The sequence below is a fragment of the Hipposideros armiger genome, unplaced genomic scaffold, assembly GCF_001890085.2.
Source record: "Hipposideros armiger isolate ML-2016 unplaced genomic scaffold, ASM189008v1 scaffold_620, whole genome shotgun sequence".
In the NCBI taxonomy this organism is placed as follows: Eukaryota; Metazoa; Chordata; class Mammalia; order Chiroptera; family Hipposideridae; genus Hipposideros; species Hipposideros armiger.
In genome coordinates, this window is record NW_017731970.1 from 964,831 (window position 1) to 990,282 (window position 25,452).

Sequence of the window (25,452 nt, forward strand, 5' to 3'; positions counted from 1 at the left end):
TGTCCACATCGCTCCCTACCCCTAAAATGCTTTCCCTGTCCCTGTCAATTCCATCCACTCACAAAGCCACAGCTGGCACCGCTCCTTCAGGTGCCCATAGCACTTCCTCTGTACTGACTTGAGAGCATTTTCCGTCTCCAGCCTCCCAAACTCCTCCGGCTTTCTCCACAGTGACTTCTACCTTGCTTTTTATAATACAGAGGAGACGTGCAAGTGTTTCTCGAATATATATGCAAATACCTTTCTAAAAATACACCACCTTCTCTTACATCCCACCACTCACCAGCCTCACCCTGCTTACCTAATGGGCAGTGTGCTCACAAACCAAACGCAACTTGCTCAAGTAAGTCACACACGCTTTCAGCAGCAGAGCTATACCGGATTGAACTTTAAGTTATACTGTTAAGATTTTTCAGACTTTTCACAGGCCAAATGCAGTGCAGCAGGTACTGATATTTTTCCAATCTGAGGTCCCTTTAAATGAGTTCATCTGTTCTAAAAGAAGTACTGTTTCCAAGAAACTTCTTTAAAAGAAACAAAATGAGCACGGCTGAGACTTGACTGCAGCAACATCTCCCATCTAAAGGACTGCAGACCTGCTCACCTGGGTCATTGCATTGCTGTTCCTTTCTATTTTCCTGTACTTTCCTTTTTTTTTTTCAATGAGCAATCACATTCATAAGCAGAAAACTAAAATTTGAAAACTCAAGAAAGCGTCTAGTACCAGTTAGAAGTATCTTCATTAAGACAATTTTAAACTGTCAGTTAAAGAATAAACAACTTTTAATTGTCTGGGAAATCCGGCAATCCTGAGTGGCTCATTCCCACACAAACAGTACATGTACTTTTAGGGAAATGGTCCCAATGCCAAATGTTCAGAGCATCATGGGAACACCCATTGGAAGCCACAGTATTTACTTACCAGCTCTGAACCAACCCCACCGAAGGGCGGTTAAGCAAATTATCCGGCAGAAGGTTGACTTCTCTCATTGTGTTAGCCAGACGCACAGGAAGCTCCTTTCGCAGAAACATGTATGAAGTTTTCTCGCACGCATTATCTCTCCCTATGAAGAGATGAAAAATGGTCCATGATTTACAATCTAACAGATGGAATAATGAATGCTTCCCTGGTAGCACAGTTACTGGTTGGGAAGAGAAAATTAAATAATCCTGCAGCCTCTAGTTACATTTTTATCCTCCAAAATAGCAAGTTGAAGAAAATAATTTAATTAGAATAGGAAAAAGGCCATGAATTCCAAGAGGCAACCTTGAAATCAGCTTTTTTTTTTTTAAACACAAACACGTTCCTGGTGTTACCAGCAGCAACATAAAAGTGACCTGGGATCTAATCTGAATTTGTTTTCAAATAAACGCTGTGGGGAAACTGCCAAGTACAAAAGTAGGAGAACATGTCAATCCACTCCTGTTCAGAGGGCTTTCCATTAGGCAAACGATCCACTCTGCAACTACTCACCTGCTGAAAACTGACATTTTCTTCAAACGTGTTTCTTCAGGACCAGAGCTCTGCCACTCAGGGAAGCAGCCACAGGCCCCACCTCTGACCGAGACACAGGAACTCCGGATGTGCCAGAGAAACCAGCCCACAGGTGTGCTCAGAAGCACAGTGGCTGACCATGGCACATGTGAGAGGGTAAGTAAGACACTGCTGACTATAAAAACAGAGGAGAGGGAATCTGCTGCTGATTGCCCTGGGATGGTTGTGCACAAAATTTACATAACTCGGACACAGTGAGAGAAAAGGTACCTGCCACCTGAAAGAGGAAACCTGAGCCCCTTCCCCGGCTGCCATGTGACCTGGGTAGTTTTCCATGACTGGCCGGGCCCTCAGTCCCTCAGCCCTGCTGTGAATCAGATGATGGCTGGGGGATGGAGGACGTGATAGAAAGGACATGAGGCTTTGGGGGCACAAATGTGCTCCAGCCGTAACTCCTCCACTTTGGGGGTGGGACACCTTTCATAAACTTCTTACCCTCTCTGGGTTTCAGCTGCCTTAAGCTGTAAAATGGGACTGCAACTTCAGTTTTTGTAAGGACTGTGATGATGTGTGCGGAGCCTGACACAGAGTTAAGTGCTCAATAAACATTTGTCCTTCTTCTGACCTCTGTGATACTTATGGGTCCCTCCCAACTCCCTCATACTCAATAGGCCTTCCTGGGGCTCCATATGCCCTGGAGGCTGTTGGGAAATGGGCAACCTCGGGGCCAAGAAAGACGGAAGCTCATCTAATAATTGTTGCCTCCAAACACTCCTTCTTCCAAATGTGATCAAGGCCACAAATTAGAGATGAAGAAGTAAATCCAATTTTCCAGCACTTCCAGCCAGATTTTGGTTTAGTCCTTTCCTCTCGCCACCAAATAAGACTGGAAATCAAAGAACCCACTTTTGAAAGTCACCTGCAGAACCTTTCTTCTCCCCCCCAATTGACACCTCACCCGTTGTCTCCATTTTCAAAAATGTTAGAACAAAAGATTAGTCTTCCACAATCCATCCCCTACTTCCGCCCTTCTAAGTGAGTATACTGAGGGCCTTCAGTAAATATTTAATCAATGATTCTGTCTTTCACTTTTCCCCTAAGGGAAATACTCCAAGAAAGGAAAAAGGGTGTAATTCTCAGCAATGACCTTCCAGCCTCTTACTCCATATGCATTCATTTGGCCTTAGAAGGTTAACCTTTAAAATGACTCTGGTTGTATTGCTTTATAAAGTATATATCATTCCTAAAATGCTTTATAAAAATAGAATTTTTATAGGTGAATCATTTTAAATGCATTTCAGATGCTGATATTTATAAACTCATAGTGAATCTTATTATAAAATGAAGGACCTATTATCTAAGTTAAAATGAACGTCTACATTTTCACAGACCAGGAGAAATACTTTGCACCTTGGTTAAATAGAAAGAACTTTTTTTAAAAAGCACAAAAGAAATATTGACATTCTCCTTGCAGGAGAAGGAAGTTAGGGGGTGGGGGAGGAGAGGAAGAACCTTGTGCTGTTGAATTGGAACTGGGAGTATCCATATGAACTCAGGATTTTAAAAAATTAGCTGAGTTTTTTGGGTAGAGAACGTTTACATGCTTAGATTTCCACATCCAAAGCATATTCGGAGCAGCAAATTAGAAGCACAGGGCTGGGGTGAAGACGGAGGGACGTGAGACGTGAGAGCGGGCTGGCAGGCGCCAGGTGGCAAGAGTCAGTTAGGTCCACATCTGTTCTGGAAACTCACAGGGCTAAATGGTTTCAGAATTCAAAGGTTTTCATATTTTAGGAAAGTAAAAAGGAGTATATGCATCCACTGTGTAATATGCTATTATATAGACACAACATAGATGCAGTGAAATCTGCACACTTACACTCAGCAGGATAAAGACCATGGCCTCAAGTCAGGTTTTGTCATGCAATGCGTATTGGCATCAAAGGTATGAAAAACGAACTTCAATTTTTAGAGCTTTTTAGACTTCAGAATTCAGATACAAGATTGGTCCTGCAGAACAGTAAAACCAAGGTCAAGTGCCGAAGGTACACTTGGGTTTGAATCCTGACTTGAGCACCCACAAACTTCATGAACGTGGGCAAGTGTCCTTGCGCTTCTAAGCCTCAGTGTTGCCATCTATAAAATAAGAACAGTGCTTCTCATGGATAGGAAGAATTTACATTACTAAAATGTCCATCCTACCCAAAGCAATCTATTCAAAATACCACTGGCATTTTTCACAGAACTAGTACAAATAATCTTAAAATTTATATGGAACCACAGAGGACCCCGAATAGCCACAGCAATCTTGAGAAGGAAGAACAAAATTGGAGGTATCACGCTGCCTGATATCAAACTATACTATAAGGCCTGTGATAATCAAAGCAGCACAGTCCTGGCATAAAAACAGGCACATAGATCAATGGAACAGAATAGAGAGCCCAGAAATCGAGAGCCCACACCTGATGATTTAACGTATGACAAAGGAGGCAAGAACATACAGTGGGGTAAAGACAGTCTATTCAATAGATGGCACTGGGAAAACTGGACAGGTACACACACAAAAAATGAAACTGGACCACCTTCTTACTCCATATACAATAATAAACTCAAAAGAGATTAAAGACTTAAATGTAAGACCTGAAACCATAAAACTCCTAGAAGAAAACATAGGCAGTATGCTCTCTGACATTGCTCTTAGTAATATTTTTTCTGATATATCTACTCAGACAAGGGAAACAAAAGAAAAAAATAATGGGACCACATCAACCTAAAAAGTTTTTGCACAGCAAAGGAAACCATCAACAAAATGAAAAGACATCCTACTAAATGGGAGAAGATATTCGCCAATACATCTGATAAGGGGTGAATATCCAAAACTTATAAAGAACTCATACAACTTAACACCAAAAAAACCAAACAATCCAATTAACAAATGGGTAGAGGAACTGAACAGACATTTCTCCAAAGAGGACATACAGATGGTCAATAGACATATGAAAAGATGCTGGATGTCACTAATCACCAGAGAAATGCAAATTAAACCATAATGAGATAACACCTCACACCTGTCAGAATGGCTGTCCTCAACAAGACAAATAATAACATGTGTTGGAGAGGCTGTGGACAAAAAGGAACCCTCATACACTGTTGGTGGGATTGCAAATTGGTGCAACCACTACACAAAACAATACAGAGTTTCCTCAAAAAAATTAAAAATAGAACTACCTTATGATTCAGCAATTCCACCTCTGGGTATTTATCCAAAGAAACTCAAAACATTAATTCGAAAAGATATTGTATATACACCCCTATGATCATTGCAGCACTATTTACAATAGCCAAGATATGGAAGCAACCTAAGTGTTCACTGATAGACGAATGGATACATACAATGGGATATTACTCAGCCAAAAGAAAAAATGAAATCTTACCATTTGCAACAACATGGATGGACCCAGAGGGTATTATGCTAAGTGAAATAAGTCAGACAGAGAAAGACAAACACCATATGATCTCACTTATGTGGAGCCTAAAAAAACCAAATAAATGAACAAACAAATTCATAGATTCAGAGAACAAATTGATCACCACCAGATGGAAGGGGGTTTGAAGGATGGGTGGAAAAGGTGAAGGGATTAGGAAGTATAAATTGCCAGTTACAAAAATAGTCATGGGGCTGTAAAGTACAGTATAGGGAATATAGTCAGTAATATTGTAATAACTATGTATGGCATCAGGTGGGTGCTAGACTTATTGAGGTGACCACTTCCTAAGGCATATAAAAGAATAATCACTATGTTGTACACCTGAACTAATATAATACTGTATGTCAACTGTCATTGAAAATTTTTTTTAAAAGATAAAAACAGTACCTATTTCGTAGAGGCTGTGGTGAGGGTTAAAAAGTGTTTAACATTTAACAAGTTCTTAAAATGTAAAAGAGGAGGCTCATTAAATAACAATCATTAACTGTGCCAATGATAATAAAGTGAAACGGCCTGAAGCCATGTGTGCCAGATAGAATAGGCTGGTACGTGCTGAGCCCTGTGAGCATGACTGCATTCTGGTTCAGTGTGACGCTGTGCTCATTTGATGATTCCACATAATTAAAAAAGGATTAAAAAGGATTCAAGTGTGTTCCATGTCTCTATCAACCACTCCTATTTATTTTAAAACGAAAAGGCCTTGATGCTTACATCAGTCAACTCTGCCCTAACTATAGAAAACTCAACCAGTCACTTGGCATGGCCTAAGAGGACCACATTTCAGGAAGCATTTATTGGATTATTAACCTTCTATAAAGTGGTATAGAAAGAAACTATTTGTCTCTATCTCCCTCATGGCACTGATCAGAGTACCTCACCTATGGTAGCTTCTCAATGATTTACTGGAAGAATAGATAAGACTTTCAGAAGTTTGTATTTTGAAAAAGGACTACCTGAAAATTTTCAGGTTTTGCCTCCTACATTCTAATTTAGCTTTTGAGACAAATTCTTTGTACTCATACCTTAATTATACATCAGCTCAAACAGGGGGATAAGTCTTTTTTAGTTAGTTAATTAGCGAACCTAAAAATAAATATGAAATGCCTGATTTTTTTAACCTTTCTGTAGTTTTCCTCATATAAGTTGAAAGTATTTTATCCTGTGTATTAATGCTGGATATTCAGTTTAAATCGAAGGGTTCCAATAAATTTTTTTTTTAGTAAGCTTACCCCTCCCCCCCCCAAAAAAAAACCTTCTGGCTTTAATTGAATGTCCTCTCAAAAGGGTTCTGTTTTTATAAGTCTTCTGGCATATTGAGAATTTTCCAGTTATTTGACTTCATTTTTTCCCACTTACATGGCTTTTCTACATTCCTTAATTTTGATTTTCTATTTTTATTCTGCATTTCTCTATATACTTCATATTATTTAAATGTACCAATTAAATTAGTCCCCGGTATCAATTCAGAAGATGACAACAAAGAATTGGGTGAAGGGCATGGAAAATTCTGACTTTAGTGAATGCAAATTAGTCATTGGCTTTAATACACTCATGTATTTCTTTCTTCCATTGTTTTTCCTCATTTGATGACCCTTTCATTCTCTTCTGTTTTCTGTTTGTCTTTCATACTTTGCCTTTTCATTGAGAAGTTGGAGACAGTTAACCCCCATTTGCAAAAGACATAACTTGCTTTGTCTAGAAAGGTTCCAAATAGCCTTCCACTCACAGAGACATAAAATGAATAGACACAGAAACACAAACGACTTTGGATTTAATGCAGGAGTCCCTTGGTGATGGTCACCATAAGAAAAGAGCATTTAACTAGCCTTCTGAGAGCATGAGTTCAGACTTATTATTCTTTATACCTGGTTTCCATAGTGGCCTGTACTTCCAGTGAATCCTTAATCCTCTTTCCAACTAATTTACAGGAAGCAGGAAAAAAACCCCAATTATTTCTTCACTTAATGAAGTGACCTGATACTATATCTTATAATTAAAGCAGAGAGCTGAGCACATGCCCCTTCTCCCCCCACCCCCCCAAAAATGTAGTCTCCTGTCTGGATTATTTGAGGCAATCTTTGTCTACATCTTCCAGCTCTAACACTTGGTAGGGGACGGTTTGGGAGTGGCAGTAATGGAATCAGGGAGTGGAAAAGGAGAGCAACAAATGGAAAAATCACTAGCAAGGCACCAAAAACAGACAGAATGATTGGCTCATTGAGATAGTGTTACCTTTTCTGAATACTGTCAATTAAATGTCTGAGTGTGCAATGTATTTTTACCATTAACATGTTAAAATCGATAAAACATAACCGAGAAAATAATATTTTAGGGGCAGCTCTTTGATTTTCCTCCAGTTGTAGTCATAACATTTCAATCTTTTGAAAAAATTGAATTTTGTAATAAGTGATTCTTGCACTTACCAGGGCTAAACAATGATTAATTAAAGATAGTCCTTCAAAGAAACAACCTGAAGTGTGAATGGAGAGCTACTAAACGATTGTGGTGAATATCCTTCAAAAGAATCCCTTATATTTTTTTAGCTTCATTTATACTTTTAAAATATTTGTTTTATTTCCATGTCTAGAAGTACTATTTCACAGCCTGAGAAGTATAATAGTTTTCCTTTGTTTGGGAAAAGTTATTCCTGAATTAAAAAGAGATCAAAATAGGTAGTGGATTTGGGGTCTACGAAACTTGAGGCTGCCCTCACTCTAGGCCAGGTCTTGTTATTAAAACTCAAGGCTGGGGAAGTAACTAGACCATGGAGTAGGTGGGGCTAGAAGTAGCTGAAGGCTTCTTAACTCACGAGTCTGACCACACAAGTATTGCCTCTCCATGGGCTTCCTCAAAGCATGGAGGCCTTGGGCTAGTTGCATGGGTTCGGTGAACAAGGTGGAAACTGCCCGGCCTTATATGGCCCAGCCTCAGATATCACAGAGCTAGCTAGCCCCCTTCTGCCCTATTCAACTGGTCATAGCAGCCATAGCCTGCCCACACTCCAGGAGAAGGGGATGAGACTCCCCCTCTCGACGGAGGGCTGGCAAAGGCAAATCGTAAAAAAGCTACCATTATGGCCATCTTTGGAAAATGATGCCCTAAGATGTTCATGAGGAGGTGTAGAAGATGATTTATTTCTCCAATTATACTTTTAAGCATTCTTATATTGCCTGAATTTACTTCCTCTGGGGTCATCTTTTGGCCATTTCATCATCTTAGTTTCTCTCTTGCTCGCTGTGGACTTCCCTCAGATGCCTGGTGATCCTTGCTTGTTCAGTCACGTTTGAGAGTGGGACTGATGAAGTGAGCACCCCAGACACCTGGTTACATTGGGCTTTTTGGTGAGGGTCCTAACATCACACCAGCTTTCCTAATTCTCCTTAACTAGTTCATTCAGGGTCTCCAGAGAAGAACCCCCGTTTTGCCCTTCACTTTGCCTAGGGGTAACTGCCTGCCTCATATTCCGATGGCCAAGGGTGGAGGGTGAGCCTTCTGTTTGCAGACTTCCAGTTCCTCTACCCCTCAGTCCCAACCTCTGCCCCTGGTGCTGCATTACTAAGGAGGGAGCCTCTCCTGGGCTCTGCTACACCGAGCTCGGCAGCCTCCCTGACCACTGCGCCTTCTGAGTATGTTCTAGACCTGAGCTGTCCAGTACAGGAGGCTTCAGCAAGCAGGGGAAATTTGAATATTCAATTTTATTATGTTATCAATGATCAATTCCCCAAGTGTGATGACTGTATCATGGTTATTAGCAGACTACTCTTATGCTTAGGATATACGTAAGTATGAGGGATAGTCATGATGTCTGCAACGTACTCTAAAATGTCTCAGCCTAAAAGGCATGTATAGAGGGAGGGAGGGAGATAGGGACAGATGGATGGGGTGGGAAGGAGATAAAAAGCAAATACACTAAGTCCTCACTTAATATCATCGATAGGTTCTGTAACTTTAAGCGAAACAATGAACAACGAAACCAATTTTACTATAGACTAACTGATATAAACAAGAGTTAGGTTCCTATGGCATCCCATCAATGGTATAATGAACTGCCGTTATTCGAGGACCTGCTATAGGAATCTAATGGCTAGGCATGGGTGTTAACTATATTTTTCTTACAACTTTTCCTAAGGTCAGAAAGTTTTCCAAATAAAAGGTTTGGGAGGGACACGATAAACAACATAAATAGTCAACAATAAGTGAACAGTAAAAAAAATTACAATATTGTATACTTACATGGGGAAATATGCAGTCATTAAAAAGAGTGTTTTTAAAGAAAATGCAGTCTTATAAAAAAGGTTTTCCTATAACTAGAGCCAGTCTATTACTATTTTTTTAAACCTAAAAAAAGGTTTTCCTATAACTAGAGCTAGTATGTTATTTTAAAAATAGACAAAGAAAAAAAACCCTCAAAAATCGCATACAGCACGTGCAGGTCTTCCTGATGGGGTCTGAAGCCCATGGTATGGACCTTCATGGAAGGATGTCTCTTGTTCTTATAGAAAAAAAGGTTACAGGGTGATTGTGGTGGGGTCCTGAGTTAAGGTGTGCGAGGGTTCTGGATCTTTCCCTGGAGGACATCTGTGTCTGTGCTGAGGCAAAGCGAATAATGGCCACTAGCACCTTGATCCTCTCTCTTTAGAAATCCTGTTTGTTTACTTTTCTGAAATGTATGTCCATAAGCAGATTAGTGAGAAATCTGCCTCTCTGTATGTCAAATAAGGCCAAAGCAAGTTGTAAATGAATTTCACTGTGGGCCCACCATCTGTGCTCTCCGTTTGGGCAACCCCTCTGCCATTGCCCCCGGTCACTGACTTCTAGATCCTGTAAGTCCCGGGATTTCTCAGACAATGGAACAGTCCATTAGCAAAAATACCTGGCACACTGCAGGTGTTGAATATTTCCTGATTAGAACTGAAAATTCAAATACCTAGTAAATTTTAATATAAACTTCATAGAACAAAAAAAATTCAGTGGTGCAAGCTAACATTTGCTGGTAATGGTAAATTCCTCTTATAGATAGATCACTGTATTCTATGTATTTGGATAGGGGTACTGAAATCCTTCGTTAGGGGAAGAAGGGCTGAAAGGTAGATAGGAAGGTGATAATAAAGTGGCAGTAATTGTCAATGTGGTGTGTTGGGCCAGAGAGTGGAGAGAACAGGCATGCATGTGCTCAGAACTGATCTCACAAATGGGGCTTTGACCAGCGGGAGCATGTGAGTAGCGACCGAAGCCAAAGCCACCACACAGATCCATATCAAGGTAGGATCTAGTCCTATCGGTGGATGGTGAATTACAGGCTCTCTTGTTGTCATGGAAGCAGGAATAGTTAAGTAAAGGTCACACTGTATTCATCTTCGAGGTTAATTGAGGCAAAATGTTAACCATTTTACAGTGGATGAAAAGGATCCAAAGGCAGTCATGCTCAAAGCACAAATGAGCTGAAAGTGCTGTTTCTTGGGAAATTATCAGTTTATAAAGCTGGGGCCTTCAACTAACAAACTTGAAGATAATTAACATTCGAGGTTAAGAGCTCCCTATGCAGTTTTTATTCCTAGCAGGAAGCTGATTTCATCCAGGAAATACTGTGTCACTAATTTCCCATAATAAAAGCATAGCCAACATCTACTGAGCACGTACCATGTGCCATGCATTGTGCTGTGCGTCCTCAATTGCACCAGTACATCAAGCTTATGATTAGATGCTATCGGTTCCATTTTGCAGATAAGGACAGGACACTGGAGTGTAATGGGATTAAGGGATTAGCCCAAACTCCCATCCATGGCAGGCACCAGAAATCAAGACGTGAGTACAACCTACATAGACTGCTGCTCATATTCCCAGAGACAACAGGCAGACTAATGAGTGGTGGTGATCTCAGAATAAGAATTGTTTCAGTGTCAGTAAATAAATAGGTATCATCAGTCTGATAGTTCAGAAACGATAAGACTAGATGACCATTAGAGTATGCCATTTTCTGATTGTCTAACAGAACAAATTTAGGCGAAACCTCAAATTACAAACACTCTGTTTGCTAGAGAGAATTGCCCTGGGGCAAGGGCATATTATCTCGAAAGTAATGGTATATCAGGCCAGCCGAGTGGCGCTTTGGTTAAGAGCTGGCTTAGGACGCCAGAGGGCCCCAGTTCGGATCCCACATGAGCGCGCCAGTGACACTGCCCTCTACAGCTAAGATGCTGAACAACAGCTCAACCTGGAGCTGGGTTGCCATGAGTCACCTTCAAGTCACCGGCGAAGGCATAGGCTGCAGCCCCTGTGGCAGTGGGTTGCCATGGGCTACCGTGTGTAGCCAGCAGCCAGCGTGAACGGCCAGCAGCCGCAGTGAACGGCCAGCAGCCGCAGGGAGCAGACATCCAGAAGCCGGCGACTGATCTACCTCACCCGGGAAGAGCGCAATGATGGTGCCAACTTGGGCCAGTGAAGCAACGTCCTCCACAACTAGACTGAAGAACAAAACGACAGCAACTTGTCTGTTCCCCTTCCCCCAATTCCCCAAAAATAATAATAAAAAAAGAAATGGTCTGTTATGTTGAATGAAAAATGCTATAGGTTTAAAAGCTCAGTCTACCTGAATTTTAACAGTGGTTTTGCCACAATTAACTTTACTTAGGCAAGATACTTGAATCATCTAAACTTTAGCATCTTCATCCAAGAAATGAAAACATCTGTTTCACCTGGATGTTGTGAGCGTTATAGCTACATCTGCCCACTACTGTGTCTGCCACAGAGTGGTACACAAAGGTAAGTGGCTTTCAGCTCCTGAAAAGAATCATTTCTGGTTCACTTTGGAAGAGGCAACCAAGATGTTACATCAACAAGTGGCTGATGGTTTGGGAAGTCTCTCTGTTACTCAGGGCTTCTACTTTCCATGCATGAAACTGCGGAGGTTGGACAGATGATCTCTAAGCTCAAGCTCCCACTGAATGGATCTAAGACAGCGGTTCTCAACCTGTGGGTTGCAACCCCTTTGGGGGTCGAATGACCCTTTCACAGGGGTTGCCTAAGACCATCGGAAAACAAAAAGATATTTACCTTACGATTCATAACAGTAGCAAAATTACAGTTATAGAGCAGCAACGAAAATAATTTTATGGTTGGGGGTCACCACACCATGAGGAACTGTACTAAGGGGTCGCAGCATTAGGAAGGTTGAGAACCGCTGCTCTAAGAGAAGATTTTAGGTTGTATCTCTGCACTTGACAGTTCTTTATCCTACACCAACCCTGCCTAATATGTACATCCTGGAACAACCCTGGAAAGCACTGCTAGGAGTAGGCAGCCAAAGAAAGGAGCTAGGAATTAAGAAAAGCACTACGTACACACGTTTACATGTGTTCTTCTGTTTGTGTTCTCCTCCCAGAGCGCCTCCAAGGGCACTTTGGATAAAGGACAATTTGGTTAACACCTTACACATTCCCATGAAACCACCCCTGTTACACAAACCTCCAAGGGAGAGATAGGGACAGCAGGAAAGCATGCCACAAACTCATAGGATTCCTAAATCTTGGCATGTAGCTCTTTGTTCACAGCTCTTGGACTTGGGCAAAAATTTTACCAGATCTGACCGAGTTCTTAACTCTGGAAGCACATTACAATAATCACCTGGGTAACTCAAAAATACCATGCCTAGCTCCTACTCCCAGAAATTGATTTAACAGGCCTATGTGGGGGACAGGTGTCACTAGTTTTCATTGCTGCCCAGATGATTCTCATGAGCAGCCAGGACTGAGAACAACTGATTAGCACCTAATCACAGAAAACATAACGAGGTAACAAATCAAAGAACTCCTCACGCTCAGACAGTGGTTATTAAACACCCCAAGCTTTTCTATTTATTTCCCCCTGTATTTTTAGTCTGTTTTCATGTTTTGAGTTTTGTTTCAGCCTCTTAGGAGAGTGACCACGAACATCTTCATGGTCTTAAGAGACTTTTCAGTGCTGTCAACTATCATATTTCTCTCTTTTAGACAATCTTCAAAGCTACTCAACACATTCATGAAGGAAATGGCTGTCCTTCAGGACGTGGTGGCTCTTGACAAGCGACGACAGTGCACTTGTCGAGCCTTTCCTCCAGCGTGCTTTGTCCCCACGCCACCCCCACACTTGCCCTCTTTCTCAGCTGCAGAGTGGCCGTAAGATGAGCTGGGCGGTCTGATTCCTGGCTGTACCACCTGCTGTACATGTGGGTAATTTTCTTACCTGCCCTGAACCTCAGCTCCCCAATGTGTAAAATGGACATGACCATGGTGAGAATTCCACTATATCATATTTTATACCAAGTGTTGGTAAGTACTCAGTAAATGTTGGTTGAATCTATTGGATCCTTTTTAGTTTCCAGAGAGTCCATTTTAATTGCCCTCTTGAACTGCTTTCCTGAAGCCAAGCTCAGGTTCAAGAGGCAGGAAGGGAAGTACGGAGGCCCGAGATGAGATGGGAGAGAATGTGTAAAGGGCACCAACCAAAGAAATGGCCCCCCTGTGTATGAAGGGCAGTTTATAGAGAAAGGGAGACTCACTGTGAGGAAGCAGCTTACTGGTTTATAATAAATAAAGTGCTCAAGAGCACATCACGTAACCAGTATAGGAAGATTAAGGTAGCACTTACCACTTTGCTTTCTATTGAATCTCAGAAGCAGGAGGAGAAATGAACCAAATGTACACAAAATCCACCCACAATCAGGGATTGAGGAGTATCTGCTACCGAGCCTAAGGAAATACTGTATTCTTCTACTAGAACAGATCCAAGGAAATGGTCATATAAAACCCTGAGTATGCTCTGGTCTATGGAAATTTTACCAATTTGTAGGGAAAAGATACATATGTATATGACCAATTTCAAAGGGCCCTACTGTTTTCTGGTGAAAAACACAAGGGAAAATATTTAACTTCATGCTTTGGGAAAATGTGAGAGAGAGAAAAAGTAATTTGTTCCCAACAGTGAAGCTATTATATAGACCTCCATGCCCCAGTAAGAAAGTAAGCGACCCTTGTCCAACTCCAGTGGTCAAGTGGAATCATAAGTCTAAGAATGAAAATAAAATCATGACTATTTGGGTGATGCTTAGGGAAATAATCTACCATTGAGTTAGAACCCCAAATATTCAATTAGAGGAAATATAAATATTGACCTGTGTAAACTTAATAGTTCACTGTAATTTTTGTGCCATTCAGTATGGCAGAAAGTATAATCTCAGTAAACGTGAGACACTGACCAGGAACAGGGTTCTCCTTGAGGGATATGAAGGACACAATCAAACCCAGCTCTGCCACAAGGCCAAGTATGGAGGTAAAGTGCCCCCACCCCCAGCCATAAAAGCAAAATGGGCTAACTGAAGATGCTTCCAGGTTAGTTTCAATGAACGTCAGGTAACCCATCCATGATCACCTTAGCACATTTTCTATAAGTTAACTATTGGGCTGTCGGAAAAGTCATGGCATACTTTTTTCTGTTTTTCGTTGCAAAAATGCATCATGACTCTTCCGATAACCCAATAATTTATCAAGAATAATAAGTAGGCAAGAACAGCAAGAATTTCTAAAAACCTAAGGTAATAAATAAGGAACTGCCCTCACCAAATTTCAACACAAATTACAAGGCAAAAGTTAGCCTATGATGTTTAATTAAAATCAGAAAAGTTGTCCTATTGAATAGAATCCACAAATATAAACCACTCTGTGAACTTAGTAGGTGATAAAACAGAAACAAGAACAGAGAAAGATTTGAGGTCTTGTTGCTGCGCAACTGGACAGCAGAATAGAGCAAAATGGCTACAGAAGTCCCATCAGAAATGGCAATAAATTCCAGAAGAATTTAGTAGCAATTTAGAAACGGCTACAGGTAATAACTGACAATGATGAAAACACAGTAAATGACTGAGTGTATAAAAACTCAGACTGTGCGCTAAATAAAAAGGAAATCAACATTTGGTGTTAACATATTCGTATGTAAAGATACAGGCAAAAGCTCAAAGGCTGTCACGAAAAACTGGACGGAACAACTATAGGTGATATTCGTTGCAAATGCCTTTAATTGTATACTTTGATAATTACTTTACCAAAGAACGGAACACGGTGGGAAACAATATTCACACAGCACAATAGCTTACTATGCCAAATAGACACAAGGAAGTCATACAAATGATTAAAACTCCAGGTTCCAGTTACTAAATGGTCAAGGGCACTTTACACACAACAAAATGCAGAGAATAAACCCACATGGGGAAAAATACAACTTTTCACTTCTATGTTACCCATTATACAATCAAAATTCTACAACCTCATTTTGGCAAGGCTGTGGAGAAACTGGTGCGTAAAACTTTGGTGACAGCCCTGTAGATTAAAGCTGTGCAATCCCTCAAGCCTTTCACATGGTGATTCTACTCAGGGGTGCACACCCTATAGGTAAACAGCCGGATTACCGAGAAAAGTCTTAGCTACCTCAAAAGTAACATTCCAGATAGCCAAGGTTTACTGTTACTAGCTTTATCATTTAAATGCAAATTAAGAGCAATCACTAGAGCAATCACTTCACGTGTCTCTAACAGGGGATTGAATTAATTTACACTAAAGGCCCGAAAACTTTCTGTAAAGGGCCAGATGGTAAACATTTTTGGCTTTGTAGGTCTCTGTGGCAACTACTGAACTCTGAATGTTGGGGAGGGACACAAGCCACAGACAATATATAACAAGTGGTTGTGGCTGTGTTCCAAGGTAACTTTATTTACAAAAACAGGTGTTTTCAAAACTCATAGTGTACCAAAGAGTGAACCCTAATGTAAACTATGGACTTTTGGCTGATAATGACGGGTCAATGTGGGTGCATGACAACAAATGCCCCATGCTCATGGGGGATGTTGATACTGGGGAAGGCTGTATTTGGGCAGGGGAGTATATGTGGCAGCTCCCTGTCCTCTCTGCCCAATTTTGCTGTGAACCTAAAACCACTCTTAAAAATAAAGTCTAGGGCCGGCTGAGTGGTGCGATGGTTAAGAACTGGCTTGGGATGCCAGAGGGCCCCGGTTCGGATCCCACATATGAGGGCCAGTGACACTGCCCTCTACAGCTAAGATGCTGAACAACAGCTCAACCTGGAGCTGGGCTGCCGTGAGTCGCCGGCGACGGCGTAGGCTGCAGCCCCTGTGGCAGTGGGTTGCCATGGGCTACCGTATGTAGCCAGCAGCCAGCGTGAGCGGCCAGCAGCCACAGTGAGCGGCCGTCCAGAAGCCGGCGACTGATGTGCCTCACCCGGGAAGAGCGCAATGATGGTGCCAACTTGGGCCAGTGAAGCAACGTCCTCCACAACTACACTGAAGAAGAAAATGACAGCAACTTGTCTGTTCCCCTTCCCCAACTCCCTAGCACTGTTCCCATCCCCCGAAATCCCCAATAAAAATCTTTAAAAAAAATAGTCTGTTAATTAAAAAAAAAAAAGAACAGGTGGCTGACCTTCGGGCTATAGAGTTCAACGAGGAACATATCTTAGACTACAATATTCCTAAAACAAAAGGATTTACCCAACTCTGAAATCAGATTATCATGGAAGGAAAATAATTGAATATGCACATAGAATATTTAAAAAAGGGAAGCAGTGATATTTTCTGATTCCATCCAGTAACAAAACCAAGGTTTCCCAAATCTTGCCAACAGTCTGATCAATTTCCCAACGCTTAATGAGAAGAAACCACTCAGTCATCACTAGGTCAGTAAGCGTGGCCATGTCTCCCCTTCAAAAGCACACAAAACGGCCAAGACATCAAAGGAAACCAGAGCTACACCTTTAGTGCCCAGAGCCTGATAAACCAGGTTATGCTGAAATCCAGCCCTATCAGATCATTAAGGCTCCAAAAGGCCAATTATTTCTTTAAATTTTAGATATTGATCAAGATGCATTAAGCCTCCATAGATACCTTTACCCTAAGTGATATTGTTCTCTCTTCCCCTTTAATTCTGAACAGTTGGTTTCTGTCTCCAAACAGGTTAGTCTAACGCTTGGCAACTCTACACTGTAGAAAAACCTTACTGCTTACAGAAAAGTTGTGTCATGTACATATATATGTAAAGGTATCAAATAAACACATGCAGAAACAGAATGTGATTGTTTTTCCCTTTTCCTAACACAATTAAACAAAGCAAAACTTTTCATCTTCTCCAGAAACAAAAATCGCTGTTCTCCCCAGCCTTCAAGGAGCATAATGACTTAAAAACTTTTCGAAGAGCAGTCATTTGGAACAAAGGCGACCTCTCAGTAGGTATCAGAATCTCAAAATACTTTCTAAAGGAAAACAGAGGCAGTTGGGCCCTGAAACCTCACGAAGAGTAAAAGCAGGGAAACCGGCTGCTGCCTTCTAATAGCTAAAGGCTCCAAGGTTCACAGAACCAGTGCAATTCTGGTAGAAATCTTTTCTGTGAAAAGAAGGCAGGGTTGTCAGACAAACTGCTTTCTGGTGGTTTTATTTGGGAGATGCTGTATTTAAATGTGGAGATATTAAAGAACTTTAAATTTATATAACAACTGACTCAATTAAAGTGGGATAATTGTTAATGACCTTTATATGTTGTCAGTAATTGCCATTTATGGAATGCCTACTCTGTGCTGAGAGCAAACAGCTCAGGAGGCTGTGAGAGGTTGCAGAGGGCCCACTCTCCAAGAGATAGTTTAGAATAAAATAACAGAAGCCAGACGCAAATGCCTTTAATAACAAGTGGCAGCTCTGCAAAAGACAAGTGCAAAGGAACTAGAAAATAAATAGGAAGCAAGTCTACAGGGAGGGGATAAAAGTGATTATTAGTGAAGGAACCAAAAGAGGACAGGGTAAACTGAATGATGAAAACACTTCAAATAAAAACGTGCATCATTCCCTGTGAACTCATTCAAGATTCACAAGGTTCTGTCTTTAATTTATGTCATCACAGTTCAAGTTCTCCTTTTCTTATATCACTAAGAGAACTTTTAATTCATTACAACTACTTAATAGAGAAACAGAACTCAAACTCTGGCAGATATAACAAAGAACTACCATAACATTAACTGCCATTCAAAGACAATAAATTGGTCCCCAAATCCTGAGAGTAACAGGTTTACAGGGGAAAAATGACAAGTTATATTGAGAAATAAAATCAATAAATGTTTATTCTGGCCATTAAAATGTGATGTTCCTATCACTCCCAATAAAGAATTAATATGTACTATCTGAAGCCTCACTGTCCAATAGAAATATGTGAGCCACATGTCATTTTAAATTTCCTAGCAGACGCATTAACATAAAAACACAGGTGAAATTTGTGATATTTGATTTGATCCAGCATATCCAAAAGATTATCATTCCAATATGAAATTAAAAAGATAATGAGATATTTTACTAGTTTTATATTAAGTCTATGAAATCCAGTGTGTATCTTATACTTACATCTCAATTCAAAGCTAAATTTCTATCAGAAATAATTGACCTATAATTAGATTTCATCAGATTTATAGTTAAGGTAAATTCACATATCCAAATTGTTCCAAACATACTTAAAAGTTTCCCAATTAACTGAATCAAGTATCAGTTTTTAATTAAAATTAAGTCAGTTCAGTTTCTCAGTCACACTAGCCACACTTCAAGTGCTTAATAGCTTCAAGTGACTAGTGGTGACCATACTGGACAAAGAAGGTCTAAAGAAATAAAGAGGTAATTATAAAGACAATCGCTGGAGCCCAAAATTCAAACCTAATGATTAAAAGAAATACGTATAATAAAGCAAATAAGATATACACTATAGTAGAAAATTAAGGTATTTATTAAAAACAGAAACCAAAAGAAAAGTATAGATGTTTATCATTACAGATGACAGACCTGTCATATGTCAATAAATATAATTGGTTAAACTTAACCACATAAGAAAAAAGTTTGATTCACAAAGCCAAACCCAACTTCATATTTCAAGGCAATATTTAAAACAAAGTAATTCAGAAAGCCTGAAAACAAAAGGATGGCAATGCTCTACCAGAAAACATAAACAAGAGAAAAGCAGGGATCTACATCTCAATGTCAAGTAAGTTGAATCCAGGCCAAAAAAGCATTAAACTAGGAGAAGAACCACAATCTGAATTGCTAAAGGGTACATCTCACAATGAGGACACGACAGGTAACAAGATCTAGGCAGCAAACATAACATTAACGGGCATAAAGCAAACACCAAAGGTGATATATGGAGAAATAGAATCATATTATTAGGGGACTAACTTCTCTCAGGCCATGACAGATAAAGTAGATTTTAAAAAAGTAAAAGTAGAGAAAGCTTAAACAACATAATTAATATGGTAGATCTGATATATCAAACTCTATAACCTGAAAAGAGAGCATACCTTTTTGCTGCCAAAAGAACATTCACAGGAAATGACCACATGTCGGGCTACAAAGTAAACATCAATAAATTAAATAATTATTCAGATAACATGGTCTGCTCACAACGCAACCGAACAAAACATAAAGAAAATTAAGCTACAAAACTCTAGCCCTAAATACTGAAATAAACAATAAACAAAAGAGAAAGAAAGCATCCAATTCAAACAACCACCACAAAATAAACCCAAGGAGATGAGAGGGAATTAATAAAGTCAAAGTAGACATTAATGAAGGAAACAAAAGTCATAAAACTAATAAACGAATCCAAGCATATAAACCACCCTCTAATCTAATAAAGAAAGGGGGAGGAAAGGCCGGCCGAGTGGCTCAGTTGGTTAAGAGCTCGCTCGAGTTTGAGCTCTGAGCAACAGCAGTTCGAGTCCAGCCTGAGCTGAGCAGCCGCTGAGCTGCCAACAGGTAGCAGGATGGCTCAGCTATAAAAATAAATAAATAAAAAAAATTTAAAAAAGAATTTAGAAAAAAAAAATTTGAACTTTAAAAAAAAGAAAGGGGGAGGAGAGAACAAATATAAAAGAAATAAAGGGGGAAATAGCCACAGAGAAAATTAAGACTAAGAGGCTACTATCTCAGCTATGCGAGTTGACTTAAAATCCCAATGACTAGGATAACTTTCTAGAGAAATAAATCAAAATGGACTCGAGAAGCAATAGAGAATCTATACAGAGCAATACTTTAGAATAAATTGTCAAAGAACAATCAATAGTTTTATAGGGGGATCCTAGCAAACCTTTAAAGAACAAAAATTCAAAAGATAAATTGTTCTTAATTTAGAAAATTATTTTTTTCTGAAACAAGCATGACATTGATAAGAAAATCTAAGAATGCTCATACACACATCTCCAGACAAACAGCATGTGGAGGACAGCAATATAATTAACCCAGGGTTCATCATAATATTCTACTTCTCTGCATATGCTTAAAGTTTTCCATAGTAAAAGCTAAACAATTGTTTACTCAAAGAGAAAAAAATGCTATCTAGATACCATTTTTCACTTATCCAAAGTTTGTCAACAATGTGGTGAACGTGTAGGAAGATAGACACTCTTAAACTTCCAGTGAGAGGATAAACAGACAACCTCTACGGAAAGCAAGCTGACAATGTTTATCAAAATTTCAAATGCACATGCCCTTTGATGTAGTAATCCCACGTTTAGGAATTTGTCCTATATATACACTCATGAAATGCCGCTGTAATTCACTGTAGCAGTGGTTGTCATAGCAAAGACTCTAAACAACCTACTAGCCATCAACAGGGAGTTGGCTAATGAATTATATAGCACACTTATATAAACAAATTCTCAGAAGCCATAAAAAAGAAAAAAGTTCTGCAGATACAGATATGGAAAGCTAAGGCATTAAGCTTAAAAAGCAAGGTACAGACAAAAGTATAACAAGCTGCTGTTGACACAAAAGCAGGGAGACTAGTGGACAAAAGTGGAAGCTGACTTTTCTGCCCTTTTGCACCTTTTGAATCTGGAACCACGTGACTATAATCTCAGACCAAAAAGAAAACCTCGTTTTTAAAAACCCCATCCTTTAGAAGGCACCACTGCCATTGTAAACTCATAATCCATTTAGATCACTTCCTATTCTTGCTATGCTTTGCTGTTTGGAAGGCCGTCTTTTTTTTAATTTTTAAAAATTTATTTTTTAATTACCATTGACATACAATATTATATTAGTTTCAGGTATATAAAACAGCATAGTGATTACACATTTATATATCTCACAAAATGATAATCCCAATAAGTCTATTACCCATCTGACACTGTAGTTATTATGTTATTAACTATATTCCCTATGTTGTACTTTACACCCCCACAACTATATTTTTTCAATTATAGTTGACATTCAACATTATTTTATATTAGTTTTATGTGTACAGTGTAGTGGTTAGACATTTATATAATTTATGAAGTGATTCCCCCCGATAAATCAAGTACCCACCTGACACCGTACATAGTTTTTACAATAGTATTAAGAAAGGACATATTTCAAGTAAAGATTGAGTTCAAGGAACTTTTATTAAATTTTAAGAGCATAGAGATAAAAGGCACACAGATGGAAGGGGGACAGTACTCTAGATCCAGAAGGTCATCTCATTAATGGTATGCAACCCTGGTTATGCTTTAGAACAACATGAGGGGTTTTCTAAAAATACCAATACCCTGCACCCTACCCCTGACTGTTTATATTAGAAGTTGGAGTGATGGAGCCCAGACATGCAAACTACTGATCTAAATGCTTTACAGCAGTGGTCCTCAACAGAGGGTGATTTTGCTCTCCCAGGGGACACGATGCTGTCAGATGGTTTGCTTGTCACAACTGGGCAGGGGGAGGCTACTGGTTTCTAGTGGGTAGAGGCCATGGATGCTGCTTTAGTAAACCTCCCACAATGCACAGGACAGCACGCCCACAAAAATGACCTGTCCCAAAATGTCGAGTGCTGAGACTGAGAAACCCTCCTTTAAAATAAAATCACTGCTTTTGAAGTAACAACCAGTTTTAGTCTTCACTCTTAAACAAGGAAAGTACATTAGTATAATAAAGCTTGATTTCAGTTGCCATAGAAACGACAATGTATTTGTTGACATGGGTCTAACAAATACTGAAGCATAAAATTTCATGTATATCCTTCCTTTCTCTGGTCCCTGTCCAGTGATTCTAGTCAAAAATTTATGTCCCGTTTGTAAAGTAGCCAGGGAGAAAGTCATAAAATCCTCAAAGTGGCAGCCTGAGGGTCAACATGGCCCGTGCCTCTATTTTGTTTGAGCCACAGATCTTTCAAAATACACTGAATTGGTGCCAATCAGCTGCCCCTTCTGGAGCCAGCATATGCCTGGGAGTTTGCCAGTCCCCACCTGGTCCTTTAAGCATTTGAGGTGGCCCTCCCCTGTAGTTTTCTCCAATCATACACAGGCAGAAAGCCTCTTTACTCTTTCCTCCTCACTTTAAAAATATCCCCACACCCATTCTAAATTCTCAAATTCCCATATCACTTGCCAAAATGGAACTTGTATCAAGAGCTAAAAGAACTAAGAGAAAGGTGCTATTTGAGATGACCTTTGTGTGACAACTCTCTTCTAGCTGTTTTCATTAAAGGTAGGCTGCCACCTGATTCATCTCTGGGTGTTACAAACTAGGCTTGCAGTTTCTAACAATTCCACTACAATTATATATGTCTGTGAGCTTCCTTATAAGGAACAGACTTCAATTATTAGGCTTCCTCCATCATCCTACATTAGTATATCCCTCCACCCCTCCCCAAACAGGCCAGAAGCCTTTTATGGGAAATGTCTATCAAACGATTTGATACTTTTCTTTTAAAAACCTTTTCCCTTTTTCTCTGAAATTGCAATTACAGACTTTTGGAGCTGTGCTTTAGAGATTACCTGATATAATCCACACATTTTATTAATGAGGAAAATGAACTCCAGCGAGGTTCAGTCACTTAGCCAAGGCCACACTCTTGAGTTAGTGGCAGAGCAAGAATTAGAACATTTGTTTCCAGATACTGGTCCCATGGGTTTTCCACGATAACACTATGCCCTACTGTGGTTTTTCTACTCAAATGGCATCCTTGCCAAGACACCTATTAACATGGGTAGATACTAGCTGCTATAGAAATAAGTGAAATTTTGCCAAGCTATTAGAGCTATCACTTCAACTTTGAGGGTGGAAGGGAGGAATTAGGAGTTTCTCGGTTCCTTTTGCTCCTTTTATTGTGAGTTAACCTGGCTCAGTTTACCTTAACGAAAGGTTACTGATACTTTCAGAATCTTCTATAAACCGTAAACTAGAGATGGCAAACACACTATAGCAACAGTGACGTTTTCTTTCTAAACTCGGTAGTCAGCAGCTGCTTCAAACCTCTAAAATTCTCACAAGTGGCCAAAGATGGTAGCGTAAAACTACAGAAAAGCTTTGGGCAGTGAAGTTTAACATGCAAAGATCAACATCTTATTGAACTTTGACTTTTCTCATCATTCTCTGGCAAACTGGTTTCTTAAAATTTAATTTGGTCTTAACTTTAACCTATTCCTCTCTTCCTATCCCAACTTAAGTAGGGACATCACATTTTACAAGTGGAGTCTTCCCCGAGTGTTCTACCTACTCTGCACTTTAGTTTGCATGGCCACTTGACACTATCCCTTGATATTTACATAAAATTCATGAAATGAACAGACGTTAATAATGAGTTCTTTTCCCTTGAGAGCTTAGAACATCTTTGCTGCTCCATTTTATTTGCCTTTAAGGATGCTGAATTCCATTCTGATACCTGGGTGGTTTACTTTCAGGTGTTTCACAATCAGCTCCCTCGCATTTAGCAATTAGGAGTGTTCCCTCAGCAGCTGAAAAGGCACCACTCTGGGGAAACACGATCTAATTAACATAAGGTGATGGAATCTATTCCCATCTGAGCTAGGCCTCAGGCAGGATAGGGGCCGGGGCCGCCGCGCTCACACCTCAATCCGCGGAAGCGGCCCAGCAGCCCACCCGATAGGGGAGATGGTGGGTGGGACAAAAGGTTCTGGCCTGGAGGCCGGGGTTGTATCCTAAGGCTAGGAACCTACGCGTCCTCTCTTCCACAGCATCTAAGGCGTTTGCAGCCCAGGCCTCTAACTGTTTTAACATAACACTAAGACAACAACAGTTCGAGTCCTGCCGCTCCCGCCCCCCGTGAGCACCTTAGAGCCTCAGAAAAGGAACAAAATGCCATTGCATAAATGATTCGACCTCAAGGTGTTTCTAAACAGCTCTTACACAACCAAAAAAAAAAAGAATCTAAAAATAAAAACGTTAAAAAGCCACCAACATTCCGCTGGGAAGTTTTAAGGGCGGTGAGGTCTGCGTCAAGTAGATCTGAAGCTAACCATGCAGGTTTGGGGAGTCCCGCCTGGGACGAGGGTTGTGTCTGTGGGTAGGCCCCTGGCCGGTGTGCGGGTGCCGGGCCTTGTCCCTGTGCGCCCCGAAATAAGCGCCCCGGGAGAGCCCCCCCCCCCGGGCATCCCGTAGCCCCGCCCGCGGTTCCCACGACTTTGCTCTGAGGCTGCTGAGACCCGCGGCGGCGGGACCGGAAGGTAGCGGCCACCGAGCTGTGGGGACCGTGGCGACCGTGAGGACCCGCGGCCTCGCACTCACCGAAGTCCAAGAACTGCTTGATGGAGAGCGGCGATGGCGAGAAGCGCGAGTAGCGCTCGATCTGCTTCGGCACCGCCTGCTTCATCAACCACCAGAACAGCCGCATCCTCGCTGGAGCAGTGCGCAGGCCAGCCGAGACGCGCAGGCGGCAGCAGGGGCCAGTGCAGCTGAGCGGCGCGGCTCGGATGCGTTCGCCAAGCGCGCACCCCGGCCTCCGCCTCGGCCTCGGCGCCGCGGGTGCAGCCGCCGCAGCAGCAGCAACAGCAGCAGCAACTCCCGCGCCGCGGCCGGTCGCCCGCGGCTTCCCCAGACCCCGCCCACGGGGGCGGAGCCGGCCGCCGCACGTACGCGGCGCCCAAGGGGCACGGGGAGCGCGAGGGGCGCGCGGCCGCACGCGCCGACAGCTGATTGGCCGCCGCCGCCTTCGCTTTCTTTTGCCCGGAGTGCGACCGAACGTTGGTTCCTTCCTCCCCGGCTTCTGGGACGCCGCCGGGCCGGCAAGTGCAGCTGCCCTGAGTCCCGCTCCCGACTGGGTCCTCCGTAGCCTAAAGGTGGCGGAGATACAGGGGGATTGAGAGGAGGCCTGGAGCCCACGTGAGGAATCTGACCCTACACGCCGCTCCAAGCCCCTCTCAACCAAAGTCACCTTTTCCGGGAGGCCTACGCGGGATCAGCTGGCCGTTGCGCTTGAGAGTGTTTCATCTTGACACTTCGATTTTCATGTTGTTTGCCACTTAACTATAGTGGCTGTTTCATGGCCTCCACTGCCACTGTCACCACCTTTGGGCAGAAGGAAATGTAAACTCACTGGTTCTGCTTCATGCCCGCCCCTTACTATTGGGCAGGATTCATTGTAACGTCACCGACTCTTTGTGTCACAGTCCCCCGGGCCCCCACCT

General features: G+C 41.4%; 1 protein-coding gene across 2 annotated transcripts in view; it reads right to left on the reverse strand.

Moving 5' to 3' along the window:
* Positions 1–24,892, reverse strand: part of PDK3 (pyruvate dehydrogenase kinase 3) — a 73,307-nt gene extending 48,415 nt beyond the window's left edge. For both annotated transcript variants that reach the window (XM_019625248.1, XM_019625247.1), the window contains exons 1-2: positions 24,554–24,892; positions 923–1,064 (exon numbers count right to left, since the gene is read on the reverse strand). In XM_019625248.1, the coding sequence (XP_019480793.1) occupies positions 923–1,064; positions 24,554–24,659 (248 nt within the window). In that variant the 5' untranslated portion in view covers positions 24,660–24,892. The remainder of the gene's footprint in view (positions 1–922; positions 1,065–24,553) is intronic.
* Between the last annotated feature and the right edge of the window lie 560 nt (positions 24,893–25,452).